The sequence below is a fragment of the Oryzias melastigma genome, linkage group LG8 (genome assembly GCF_002922805.2).
Source record: "Oryzias melastigma strain HK-1 linkage group LG8, ASM292280v2, whole genome shotgun sequence".
In the NCBI taxonomy this organism is placed as follows: domain Eukaryota; kingdom Metazoa; phylum Chordata; class Actinopteri; order Beloniformes; family Adrianichthyidae; genus Oryzias; species Oryzias melastigma.
Window position 1 is genome coordinate 2,990,362 of NC_050519.1, and position 13,893 is coordinate 3,004,254.

The 13,893-nt window shown below is 44.9% G+C and overlaps 2 protein-coding genes and 1 long non-coding RNA gene across 11 annotated transcripts in view; 1 reads left to right on the plus strand and 2 right to left on the minus strand.

Moving 5' to 3' along the window:
- lrrc4ba (leucine rich repeat containing 4Ba) overlaps positions 1 to 4,692 on the minus strand; it is a 52,581-nt gene extending 47,889 nt beyond the window's left edge. The window contains exon 1 of one of the 3 annotated variants that reach the window (XM_024272015.2): positions 4,598 to 4,692. The gene's annotated coding sequence lies outside the window, so the exon portion shown is untranslated. The other 2 variants (XM_024272013.2, XM_024272014.2) reach the window with 2 other exon arrangements.
- On the plus strand, positions 1,301 to 5,505 carry LOC112146282. The gene is made up of 2 exons (XR_002919237.2): positions 1,301 to 1,444; positions 5,231 to 5,505. It is a non-coding gene; the product is annotated as an uncharacterized LOC112146282 (long non-coding RNA).
- Positions 5,506 to 12,114: 6,609 nt separating this feature from the next.
- med25 (mediator complex subunit 25) overlaps positions 12,115 to 13,893 on the minus strand; it is a 26,365-nt gene continuing 24,586 nt past the window's right edge. For 6 of the 7 annotated variants that reach the window (XM_024272996.2, XM_024273002.2, XM_024272999.2 and 3 more), the window contains one exon: positions 12,350 to 12,487. In XM_024272996.2, coding sequence (XP_024128764.1) covers positions 12,384 to 12,487 — 104 coding nt within the window. In that variant the 3' untranslated portion in view covers positions 12,350 to 12,383. Of the gene's footprint in view, positions 12,488 to 13,893 lie in introns of all 7 variants that reach the window. The other variant, XM_024272995.2, reaches the window with a different exon arrangement.

Sequence of the window (13,893 nt, forward strand, 5' to 3'; positions counted from 1 at the left end):
ATGCTAGGGAGCTCCACTGTCATATAGTAGCGAGCTCCACTGTGTCATGCTAGCGAGCTCAACTGTAGCATGCTAGCAAGCTCCACTGTATCATGCTAGCAAGCTCCACTGTATCATGCTAGCAAGCTCCACTGTATCATGCTAGCGAGCTCCACTGTATCATGCTAGCGAGCTCCACTGTAGCATGCTAGCGAGCTCCATTGTAATATGCTAGCGAGCTCCACTGTATCATGCTAGCAAGCTCCATTGCAGCATGCTAGCGAGATCCACTGTAGCATGCTAGCGAGCTTCTCTGTAGCATGCTAGCGAACCCTGCTTTATCAAGCTAGCAAGCTCCTCTGTTTTGAGCTAGCATGCTAGCGATTCTACCCATTGAATCCCCACTTCAGCCACTTCAATCCCCACTTTTCTGCCACTTTTAAATCATACTCGGCTTTGCAGGAGAAGCTCAACTTTTCAATGTTATCAACTCCACCAAATCACTTGTTTGCTTTATTATTTTTATCTCCTTTAGTCAACTAAATGACCAATAATCGCCCACTAGAATAGTTGACAAATAATTTAATAGTGGATTAGTCATTTCTTTATGTTATATGGAGTCAGAGTGTGAAGTTGAACAAAGTTGTAGCGTTCAACACCAAAAAAGTACTTTATCTATATTTGAGTCACTGAGACCAAAACTTTATCTTTTGTGAAAAATAGTTCCTTTGTTTCATTTGATTTTAAACTTGTTTAAATACCAGTAAAGTAAAGAAGCTGCACGATTCATTAAAAGTTTAATAAAATATATTCTTAATTATCTTTATTTGTAGTTATAGTTTAAAGCTAATGATGGTTAAGAGGTGTGTTTACATCCACTTTGAGAATGACTCGATTAGTCGACTATTAAAATAATCCCTTTATTTATAATAATTTATAATCCCTTAATAAACATATTTTAATTTGACTTCCAAATCTGTGAACTTCTTTTAATTTTTACTCTGAAGCTGAAGAATTAAGAAAATTACAGTCAAAGTTTAAAAGTCATTTGAGTTTTTAATTAAAAAGGAGTTTATTCTGAATAAACGCAGAAGTGAAGCGCTGAGTGCTTTTATTTTGAAGAGAAACTGTTCTAACTCTGAAGAAACTAACAGACGAAAAAACATAAATTGAACTTTTTCAAGTAATTTTTATAATAAATCAGATTTCTCTCATTGAAGACGCAAATTCTGAAATATGGAGCGCGTGGAGCTGCGCGCGCGACCTAACAGGTGTAGTAATGGCCCCGCCCCGCCCCAGCCGTCCCGGTGAATGACACGGTGACTAACACGCAGCCAGATAAACGCTCACGCTGACAAACACGATAAGGCTTTGCCCACAAACCGCGGACTGAGTGATGGACGTCTCCATGGAGACCGGTCTCCATGACTGACACCTGCGCTGCGGAGCGGGAAGAACCAGAAAGGTGAGGGTGTGAGGAGAGGGGGGGCCTCCGCTCCTCTGCTCCTCTCCGGGTTCTCCTCTCCCTCTCCCACGCTGTGCGAAATGGAAGCTCTCGAAGAGACCCGAGGTTGCCATAGTAACCTGCCATAGTAACCACTCACCATCTTGTGTGTCTCCGTCGCGTCAGCGGAGGCTCGGTGCGCCCGTCGCCCCGCTCCGCTGCTGCAGCTCCGCGCGCGCGCGTCCATGGAGCAAAACTTACAGCAGCGGTTCCGGTCCGAACTTTTCCTTTGATCTGCGCGTCTTTACGGTCCAGGAGGAAATGAGGATCCAGAAAACAAACTGAAGGATCCGCTGGAAACACGCGGGATTTACGCAGCGCCGGCGCGCGCGCTGCCTCCTCCGTGCCCCCTCCGTCTCACCGTGACGCCCAAAGCACAACAAGCGACTAGCAGATCCAAAAAGAACATTTGATTACGTGTTATCTCGCGCCACAGCGCGCGCCCACGCTCCTCTCCAGGCATCTGATCTGTGAGGAGCGCCGTGCGTGGAAACCAAACCTGTCTGTCCGCGTGACACCGAGCGAGCAAGCTGTTACAGCTCACACTTGGTCACCGGGATGACGGTTTGGTGTTTTGCCGCGCTCATTCAGCGGCTCCTTCCCGCCATCATCAATATTGATGCTGTCATCAAGCGGCAGCATCTGTACGCCGCCACCGCTGCGCCTGCAGCCAGTCAGCGAGGCAGACGGAGCGGAGGCCGCAGCCCGCGTGCCCGCGAGCCTCATCACTGACCCGAAACAAAGTGTAGCTGCAAAACAGAGAGGGGGGGGGGGGGTCACTGAGGCCTGCCCCCCCTCATTACCCGCATTTAGAACCTAACCAGGAGCGCAATATCCAAATTCTGCGCCGCGCGCTCTGAAGGATTTGGCACAAACCCCCAAAAGTTGATTTTTCAGGTCACGACGTGAACGCATCTCTCAGGAGGAACCCTCACCGGGTCCAATTATGTCCACTCAACTGATTACAGCATCCGTTTTCATGTCATTACCCGCCGCTGCTCTTCAGAAGATTGTTCAATAATTAATGCCGGGGCGGCAGCGGCGCCCCCGCAGAGCTGACGCGCGGCTAAACACCCTCATCCACCCATCCATCCATCACGGGATGCGTCTGTGAGCGCAAAGGCCTCCAAACTGCGCCAAAACCTGAGCGGGGTTCGAGCGCGCGGCTGTGCAGCCATCACTCACTGACGGCGCGTTCACGTGAGGAGACCAGTGACCGTCTTGTCCTGACAGAGCGTCGGTGTCCGCGTTTCCTCCAGAATTACGCGCAGAAAAACGCGGGTTTCGACTCTCTGCGCGTGACGCAGCAGCAGAGATCCACTTCACGTTCGAGTTTTTATTGATTCATGAGACTTTTTTCCATCTCCACTTGTTGGACTTTTATACTGGAGGTGACACCTGCAGGTCAGGTGTGTTCCTGGGTTTCACCTTGTTTACCGTTTCCATCCTTGGATGAGATGGAGCAGCAGCTCCAAAGGCGCACGCTCAGATCTTGGATCACTAAAAACAGATTTTCTCGTTTTCTTGTTTTTGGAGCTCAAATGAACGAATAAATAAATAAAATCCAGTGTTGAGAACCTCGTAACTTCCTGGTTTGGAGAGAACAGACTTTCGGCCTGTTGCAGCCGAAAAGACGCACGCAGATTTGAAATCTCTGAGCGGGAGGAGGAGATTGTGATTGCATGTGACGAGCTTCTCAGGAGAGCGCGGCCTCGTGGAGAGACTCTCCGCGCAGAGAGGAAGGAGCCCCACAATGGAGCCAGTGTGCGCCGAGAGCGCACGCAGGACGCACGAATGCGAATGTGGCAGGAATGGAAGACGATCCTCAATCATCTCGGTGGAGGGGGGGGGTGTCAAAGTGAGATTCACTACTCCCCACAAGCACGCGCACACACGCGCACACGCACTCAAAGTGTGCTCCAATCTGCTGAAAATTCATCCGAACCTTTCCCGTATCCAATCATCCTTCCAGAACTTCTTTCACCCCCCCCCCTCACCCCGCCCTCCATTAGCATTTTAATCCGCTCATAACCGTGTCATCGTGTCGGAGATGGAAGCAGCAGATCTCCATTCATCACCTCTAATCTATCTACTCCCTGTTCTCCGCCGGAGGGGCTCTGACTCAAAGCTTAACCTACCGCGAGTGAGCCGCAAGGTGCCTGCATGCGCGCGCGCACCCTCCCTCTTCCTCCTCCTCCTCCTCCTCTTCCATACATCTGGGGTCATCAGCAGGGGCCAGCAAGAGAGACGAGCAAGAACTGAGCCCGGATCAAACCGGCTGAACCGGAACGCGCGGAGCGAACCCACAGGTTTCCGTCAACAGCTGGCGCGCGTGCGGACGCGCTCCACGCCAAGGTTACATGAAGACGCAACAACAACAAATACACAAATAAATAAATAAAAGACGCACCGATGCTGAGAGTGGAAGCAAAGTTTAAGATGATGATCAGAGAAATGAAAAATAAAAATCCTCAGATTTCCTCGATGCGCAGCAGCTCTCCAGAAAACACGCGAGTTCAGGTCACGCATGATATCCGCACATGGATGCGGGTATCGGTTCAGATTGTTGCGCGTGGAGCAAACTGTCCACCACGCGCGCGTGCGCGCACACACACACAGAGGAAGCAGCATCTCCGCATCCGTGAATGTCAGACTTACGTTTCCCGCGAGGATGCTGCCATCAGGTCCCGTCACGCATCCTGCCCAAAGCGCGCCGCGCGGTAACGGAGAGCTCCCGGTTTCCGTTCCAGCGTATTCCACTGCAGAGCCGCCGCCGCCGCCGACGCTGTCTTCTCTCCCTCCCTGTCTCCCCCTCCCTCCCTCCTCCCTCCCTCTCCCGCCTTTCTCTCTCAGATTGATCCTCCGAGCGCCGCGCTGCCGCCGCCGCTTCAGCGAGAGCCGTCTTCAGGTGTGGAGCCGCCGGCGCGCGCGCGCGGGGAGGAGGAGCGGGAGGACGCGGGGGCTCTGCGGCCGTTCTCCTTCCAACTCCTTCATTTCATTGTCATCTTCCGCAGTAAACCCGGGAAAAGTTGCATCCTGGGAGTTTGGAAGTGCTCGATCGCACAATCAACAGAGGATGACGTCATAAGTTGCCGGTCGACACGTTTTACTCACCCATGTCCTGTTTACCGCCTCGCGGCACACGGAGCTGCTGCTGCTTGGCCGGTTGCCTTGGCAACGCACACAGAGCTGAGCCCCACCTGAGGAGCCCCGCCTCCTTAATCGGACTGTGCAGGTGGATGGGGGGGCGGGGTAGGACCCTCAATTAAAAGGTCAGGTGGAGGTCACATGGTCTGGTGAAGATGGAGCTGTGGGGGGGGGGTGATTAGTGCAGGATTGATCATGTTCTATATTGAGAACATGATCACAGGAGGAGGAGGAGGAGGAGGAGGAGGTCCACGGCCTCCTCTACTCCCATGCAGCACCTCCTCCTCGTCGCCGTGGCGATGGAGGCCCCTGGTGAAGACAGCCCTCGCTCTCAAGCTCTTTGCATTTCGCCGCTCCTTCCTGCTCCTCCCTCCTCCCTCCTCCTCCTCCTCCCTCACTCTATTAAATTTCTAGTCACACAACAGTGCGGTGGATATCCCTCCCTCTCGCTAACTCTCACACACCGCCGCCGTGCCCCTCCTCCCCCGTCTCCTCGCTCACACACATACATCTGTGGGGGTGTCGTCCTGGACTCCCCTCGTTTTTACTCCTCTTCCACCTCCTCATTGTGGATAAGGTTTGCTTGTGTCTGTGCTGCAGCGTCTCTCCAATGTGGAGGGTGTGCAGGCCAGCCTCCCCCTGACGGATGAAGCAGCTCTCAGGAACGGCGTGGGACGCGGACCGGCCGTCCGGCCTCGGTTGCAGCACTGCAGTCGACCGCCCGGTGTGGAGCGGGGGTCGCAACCTTTGACAGGAGAGCCGCTTGGGCTCGTTTTGATCAAAACCTGGACGGAGCCGCAGAGTTTTACTTCAGCCTGTAAGAAATTTAGATTTGGATTTATGACCCTTTTTTTAAAATAAATTTGAATAATGTCTATTTTTTATCACAAACAAAAACAAACATGTAAAAAGAACCTAGAATCTCTGAAAATTTTGATTTTTTAACTAATCTAAATTAAATATATCGTAATTAAGTCATCCTCACTTTTAAAAATTGCAGTTTATTTTTCTTTTATTTATTTTTTGTTCTTTCCCCTCTCTGTCCTCAGTAGTCTTACACTGCTTGGTTTTGTTATTTTAGTTTGGGGTTGGTAGTCTTAGTTTTCAGGCTTTATTTATTTGCTTTCTTTAGGCAGACATTAGCAATAAAAGAGTCATTTGGTCTCGTTTTCTACTGATGAAAACCTAGAAGGAACCGTATAGTTTTACTTTAGCCGGTAAATTTAAATTTAGATTTATGAGATTCAGGATGACAGAAACAGAGCCGGCTGCTCTTCCCGAACTGATTCCTGATCCGAATCCGACGGAGGATCAGCAGATTGATCCCAGACTAACTCTCCTCCAAACACAAACCTTGAACCTCCTTTCTAACAAAAACTCTCCAGCTGAACCTCCAGATCAAACGCCACATGGAGGCGGAGCTCCTCCCCAACCATCACCACGTTTTCCAGAGCGCCAGCCTGAATAGGAAGATTGTCCGTCCTGCTCCTCCATCTCTGGCTCCTGTCAGCACCTCCTCCGGCGGGGCATAAAACAAACTCTGGCCCCGGGCCTATAAACCCCATTATGCTGAGCAGCACTCCTGCCACCAGGCTGTATAATCTTCAAGCCTTAAACTGGTCCACTGCTGCTTTCTTCCCTTTTTCCCTCCATGACGACAGAATAAAAACCAAAATGCCACACAATCATTAGCATTTTAATTCAGGGCCATGGTGAGTCTGACCCCAGCCACTCTACAGTAAAAAGCCTCCAAACAGAACAAACCCAGTTCTCTGGAAAGTTCAAGGCTAAGTGACTTTAATGCACTTAAGGTATTTACTGCAGAACCAGAGCTGGGAGACAGACTTGAGGACACGCAGACGTGGGTCGAGTCAGAACAGCGTCTAGAAGAAGAATCCATCTGCCTCTTTCTCTGGAGAAAACGTAACCAGAAGTGAAACAAGGAATGAAATCCAGAGCGGTTTATATTACTGAGACAGATTTCAGAGGCCAAATGATTAATAAATCAGTCTGTAAAGTTAAAAACACAATTTATAAGCAAACAAGAATAAAAAATATCTTAAAGTGTCTGTTTATGTTAGATCAAATAATAAAATAAAACTGCAGCTCCTTTGGAAAACAGTCTTACAGACACATTTTTCTGCTGCTCTGCTCACCTGGCAGGTGAGGCAGATGCACCTGCCGGGTAATTAAAGGGTAACCAAAACCCTAAATCAACTTTTTTCGGCTGTTGACCTCCATAAATGGGGCTTTAAAAGTGCTGTCTGTTGGTCATTGCCAAATTTTCCTTGAAATTCTTGTCTAAAACCGTCTGTGTGTTGCCCCCTGCAGGTTGAATTGAGGTATTACAGTTGGATTTTGTGACGTAAGTTTCTGAAGTCCGACGTCATGATCTGCAGCTCCAGTGATGATAACAGTCCTGCTCTCCAAGCCCCACCCCTCTGAGGGGATTTTCAGATTTCGTCTGTGGGCGGAGTCAGAATCCAACTCTCCTGTTTGGTGACCCTTTAAGTCAGAGGAGATCAAGGCCGAAAGGGAGCAGAGCAGCAGGCTGAGGAGCTGGTTGGGTTTTAGATGGTGTTGGTTTGTTCTCTTTTGTCCTCCTGGGTTTATGTATTATAGTTTGGGGTTGGTAGTCTCAGTTTGTGGGCTTTGTTTATTTGTTTTCTTTAGGTAGTTTTGGTTAGGTAGCCCTCTTCCTGACTCTGACGGTCGACTCGGCTGGGTCATCTGGGTTATTTTATGTTCGGTTGAGGTTCCGATTCCTTTTGGTTTGTCTTTTTTAATTATTTCATTTTCGTTCTTTTATTTCAGGACGCAGGATTTTATTTATTTAATAAACCGTTTTCCTTTGATTCTCACTGGTGTCCAGTTGTTGTCCTCTTCTGTATTTTCCCCCCTCAGACCTGACTCAGGGTTACCCATAGGGGGCGTAACAGTGTCCATTGAGTGTTGGACCATGGAGGTGCATGCGAGGAGTAGGCGGATGACGGCGTGACCACAGCGGTTCTCCGTATTCGGCGTATCTCCAGCCCCTAACCCTCGTATATGAGGATGGAATACTGAATGGAAAGGATTTAATATACTTTGTTGGAATGTCAAATGATCGCATTAATCACGATTAATTAATTACAGATATTCATCACGTTATTTTCTTTTTTAAAATTGCGTTAACCTCATTTTTGCAACGGATAACTTCCGTGTTAATGCACACCCGGAGGAGCATTGTATCCCAGTTATGGCTACTTAAGAAAAACATAAACGTTAATGAATTAATAATTTATTTATAGGTTAAAATATACATATTTTTAATAATTTATAGGTTTAAATATGCATATTTTTAATAAAAGCGGACTGTTTAATTTGCGTCTCGCTGTCATGGTAACGGCTTCAGCGCGAGCATCGCACACGAGCTTTGGCGTCTTTTGCTGCTTTTTGAGAAACGTGATCGTCATGAGAAGTTTGAAAAAGAATCATTTTAGAGAGAAAGTTCGTCTCTTTTGTCCAGACAATGAAGCAAAAGTTTATTTTAAAGAAAAGTCTAAATCAGGATCTCAAACCTAATTTCCCTTGTGGTCATCGTAGGCGGAGTCTGGGCCGTATGGAGTTCCATTTGAGCCAAAAATGTGTTTTTTTCCACCGTCTGTCTTTGGTCCATTGTCTACGTCTACTGAACACGTTCATTGAACATTTGTTCATGTCTGTGTTCTGCTAAGCAACATCGACAGGAGCTAACGACGCTAGCAACTGTTGCTAAGGACTTTCCTGACGACCAGATCCAACGACAAAAGCAAATGTAAAGTTTTAAAGCTGAAACATCACAAAACAAATACAAAACTATCATCAAAGAAGTGTGGACGTGTAGAAGATATTGGTTAGTACACATTGTACTGTCATATTAAGGCGGGGGCCGCAAATGGCCCGCGGGCCGCCAGTTTGAGACCCCTTGTCTATATAGTTCAATTCCTCTGCAGTGTTTCATTTATTTTTCTTTATTTATTCTCTGTTTCATCCTATCAAATTCATTAAAACAGATTAAAGGAAACGATCAAATCACTGAATTATGTCATTGATAAAAAGTTTATGATCAATATTTTTTGGATTCCTTAGAAAAGTGTTTCTACAGTTTTTGATGTAGTAAATTAGAGCATTCTGGAACTGATGTTTTACTTTTAATCTTATTTGTTCAAGATTGAAAAAAAATTCCCCCTCAGTCGTGTCAAAGGTTTGAAGTTTTTTATAACAAAAAAAACTTACTAAAGGTGCTTTTTTAATTTAAAATTTTCACTTTTACTACACAATAACGTCACAAACTTAAATAAAATACCTCAAAATGACGCTTTTAACATCAATTATTAGGCTAAAAATCTGTGTAATTAAAGTCGATTATTATATTAAGTAATTATAGATCACTATTAATTAATGGCACAAATGAATTGCACAGCAGCACCAATACTTTTCAGGAAAATTGCAGGAAGCAAAGAAAAGAGCTGAAAACAGGACAAAACGTTCTGCTTGGATCCTGTTGTCGTAAGATCCATCTGCCAATCAGTGAATTGTATCGCGTGACGACGGAAGCTCCGCCCCAACTGGTGCTTTCTGTTAATTTTCTATAGACCTAGAACCAAAGGGAACCAAAGACGGTAAGAATCGGGTTCATTCTATAATGGAAATAATCAAAATACTGAACCGTCACGGCCCGGTCTAGAACATCCTTCTTTCGGTGGGAAAAGAATCCAATCAAACGCTTCAAATTCTCTGAAACGACTTAAAAAATGGATGAGAATCTATTCAAAACTTCATAAACAAAACTGGACTGTCGGGAATTTGAAACGGTTAATTTAATGAGTTCAAACAAAAAATAATTTTATGTTCTGCAAAAAAATGTTTTTTTGGAAGAAATGTTTGTGGTTATGTTTAGTGTCACCAATTCTGAGAGCTTTTAAAATGATTTTTGCTGCTGAAATTAAAAAAAAGTGAAAGAAGCTGAAAACAAAACCATTTTAAAAGCTGCTTTGACGTTTAAAAATCAAACATTTTAGGACCTGGACACAGAAAATGTGTTTTCCCGACCGAAGCGGCTGACATCCTGGAGAGGCCCGCTCTTTCCTGTGACTTGAAGCTCTCTGAAGGAGCCTGAAAATAGCCCTGCGCTGACAGCTTCCATCCAAGCTAACAGAGCTTGAGAGGATCTACAGGGAAAAGGAGCAGAAAATCCCCAGATCCAGGTGAGCGGAGCTTTCCGTTCCTGAGCAGACAGGAGGCGGTAAGCTCCGCCGCCGACGGCTTCGACGAAACAAAACCCTCCAGTGAAATCAGAAGAAAACTTGTTTATGAGAGCAGCTAAAACTGAGCTGTCAAACATCTGAGTGACCGAATTACTGAGAGAGGACAGGTTTGGACTTTAGGATTTGGGTTTTGTAGTTTTTTAAATAAAGGGTGTTGTGTTAAAACTGGAGAGAAGTTGATCATGTGGTTCTAATAGACGTGCCAAAGTCAAGGCCCGGGGGCCGGATCCGGCCCTTCAGATCATTTTATTGTTATTAATGGCCCAATTTTTTCTTCCGCTTATTTCTAACTTGTATAATTTTGACAAAATATATTTTTATGGAGAGTAAAATATTGAAAGTTATTTAAGGTTTAAGTTGATTTATTCTGGAATAATATTCCTGTCTTTTTAAAATTATAATTATGTTAAAAAGTTACGGTTTTAGTCTTAAAAATTGTCATTCTGTTAGCTTTTTGGACTATTTTGGAGTTTAGCTAATATTTCAGCTACATTCTAGCTGTTTTTGCTAACCTAAGTTTTTTTTTCAGGCTGATTTGAAATTGAGCTAAAATTTCAGCAAGATTTTAGCTGGCTATTAGCTTTAGCGTTTCCAGCTATTAGCTATCACCTTCAGCGTTTTCAAGTATCAGCTTCAGGGATTTCAGCTATTAACTTCAGCGTTTTCAGCTATCAATTTCAGCATCTTCAGCGGCCAAATTCACACTAGCATTGTAGCAGGTAATGCTATATATCTGGTTCATAATTTTGCTAAAAAGTTACGGTTTTAAAGTTGTGAAAATTGTCATTCTGATAGCTTCTTGGTCTATTTTGGCATTTACTCAGATTTTTTTAGGCTATTTTGGAGTTTAGCTAATATTTCAGTAACATGCTAGCTTTTTTCTTTTTCTAATTTAGGCTTTTTGGGGGCTGTTTTTGAGTTTAGCTAATCTTTCAGCTACATTCTAGCTGCTTTTTAAGGCTAATTTGGCATTTAGCTAACATTTTAGCTGGCTATCAGCTTCATCATTTTCAGTTATCAGCTTCAGCCTTTTCAGCTATCAATTTAAGTGTTTTTAGCTATCAGCTTCATAATTTTCAGCTATCAGTTTCAGCCTTTTCATCTATCAGCTTCAGCCTTTTCAGCTATCAGCTTCAGTGTTTTCAGCTATCAATTTAAGCATTTTTAGCTATCAGCTTTAGTGTTTTCAGCTATCAGCTTCATCATTTTCAGCTATCAGCTTCAGTCTTTTCAGCTATCAGCTTCAGCCTTTTCAGCTATCAATTTAAGCATTTTTAGCTATCAGCTTCATAATTTTCAGCTATCAGCTTCAGCCTTTTCAGCTATCAGCTTCAGTGTTTTTAGCTATCAGCTTCATAATTTTCAGCTATCAGCTTCAGAATTTTCAGCTATTAGCTTCATAATTTTCAGCTATCAGCTTCAGAATTTTCAGCTATTAGCTTCATAATTCTCAGCTATCAATTTCAGTGTTTTCAGCTGTCATTTCTTTATTTTCCGTTCGCCCCGCAACCTAAGGTGTGTTGTGGATTTTGCCCGTTGTGCGATTGAGTTTGACACCCCTGGTTTAATAAAAGAAACCGTGCGCGCTCAGTCGGGCGCTAATCGCTGGATAGTGAGATGGAGGCTGATGGATGGAGAGGAGAAAGTGGAGCTCAGCCGGGCTGAGGGGGACGCCGCTGATTAAAGGATGGGAGGGATGAGCGCCAGCCACTGAGGGACCAGTGTCTATCTGTGCGAGTCCATGTGAAAGTGGGGCTCCGAAACAAGAACCCTCTGTCACTGTATCTTAGCAACCGCCTCCGTCTCCCAGGTGACGGGGCCTGACATCACTTCCTGTCGGTGAGAGTGCACGTGTGCAGAGTCTAAGTCAGTCTGGGGATGTGCGAGGTTCAAAAAGTTCAGGAGTGGCCCGCGTCGCCGCCAGGTGCGCCGCGGCGTGAACGGTCGTGTGCGAGGGCGCTGTGGAAGCGGCGTATAGTGAGCGTGTGGCGTGTGCGCATGCAGCCAGCCTGATTGTACACGATGCCAGTGGAAACGCGGCCAACTGATGCCATCTGGTAGATCTACTTGGCACAGAGGCGGCTTTATGGTTCTGCGACATATTGGAGTAGTTAAAATTAACACTGTGACACTATTTGGCAGGAAAAGCTTTCTATAACCCAAGCTTTTTTACCTTTTTCACTTTCAAAGCTGCTGTAAACCAGCAAAACTCCTAGATTTTATTCTCAAAACAAGTTCAAAGATAACAAAAAAATATACATCTGTACATTTTCAGCTGTAAAAACATAAGGATGAGGAGTTTCAGACCGTATGAACATTTACATGAATTCTCACATCGTCTGCCCCTAATTAACTCCAACCGCTTCAGGCTCCTGCGAAAAAAAGAGAAACTACTTATGATTCATGATGAACGTTTAAGCCAAGACAGAAACGGAGCAGAAGTCCAAACGTGAAGCTGCAGTCCGTCAGATCAGATCCATGAGGAGGTCGTCCTCCATGGCGCTGGAGACCTGCTGGATCCCGGTCTGCGGGACGGGTCCCCTCTGCCCGCCGGCCATCAGCATCTGACCTGAGGGCAGAGAGGGCGGGAAACGTTCACGACTCAAGAATCGGAGGGTTCTGTGTGATGTGTCTGAAAATTAGACACATTTCTAAAATAACGGATAAAGAATGAGAAGAATAAAGAATTCTGAGCCTGAATTTCTGCTCTATTTAGTTGCTATAAACAGTAAAAGCTAAAGCTGTCATAAATATTTACATTTTATTAAACTCCAGAGAGAATATCACATTAATTTATATTTTTGGGGTCAAAAGTGATCTTATTTAAAAAAAATAAATAAGACAGAAGATGAATGTCAATCAGACAGAAGACCCGCTGTGGTGGGCGGAGCCTAACAGAGGAGCTAGAAATCCAACAACGAGGAAACCGATCGATATTTGGATTACATGGATTTTTATCCCTCTAGAGCCTAAAGTTCTGTTTTTGTCTACTTTTAAATTTACTTCTGTATTTTCGATTTAACATGCGTATTTGGTCTCATTTTAATCAGCCCAACCTCTCCTATTCAACAATAAATTTAGTCATTTTTCATGTTATATTCACACACTAGACATTAAAATCATGCAAAAACAAAAAAATTCCATCTGGAAAAATTCAATTAATTTTACTTCGGAAACCCCAAAAATATTTAACAAACTGTTTTTGCAACATAGAATGAAGGTTTTAGGTGTAATTTCATAAAAAAAGAATAAAAAAGAATAAATGTAGGTAACAAACTAATCAACACATATTTAGAAATGTTCAGATTTTGCTGATAGAAGAACATCACAGACCTTACAGGTCATTGATGTGACCCTTCTGTTATACAGTCAGTGTTATACAGTCAGTGTTATACAGGCAGCCAAAAAATAAGAATTTATCTCCTGAAAGCTCTGCCGTCTATTTAAATTTTTTCATGAAATTCAATTTTTTTTAAATTTTCTTTTCATTTTTTTGAGCGTTTTTTCTCCAACATTTTCCTTGTTGTGTTTGTGAGGAATAATAAAAAGGTTTTAAGGAGAAGTTTGATCCAGCTGGAATTCAGTTCTGCCTGGCTGGAATCTGCTCTCAGGTGGGGGCGTGTCTGTTTACTCTGTTGCTCGCCAGCGGTGGGCGGGACTTTCCTGCGATTCTTTGACAATGCCGGTTGTTGTTGTATTAAAGTCATGTCAGACCCGATACCCAAATTAAATTCTGATTGGTTTTCTCCTTGTGGGATTTCTAGTAGCAGACAGCTATGCTTTACTCCGCCCCTCCACCGCGGTGGGCGGGGCTTATGTGGAGAAACGTGCAGTTTCCGTTACTTTTTGACAACGCCGGTGGTTGTTGTAGTGACCTCGTAAAACAATAATCCGTTTCCTCCTTGTGGGATTTCTAACAGCGGACAGTTCCGATTTGCTCCGCCCCTTCACCGCAGCCTTACAGCTGACAGATCA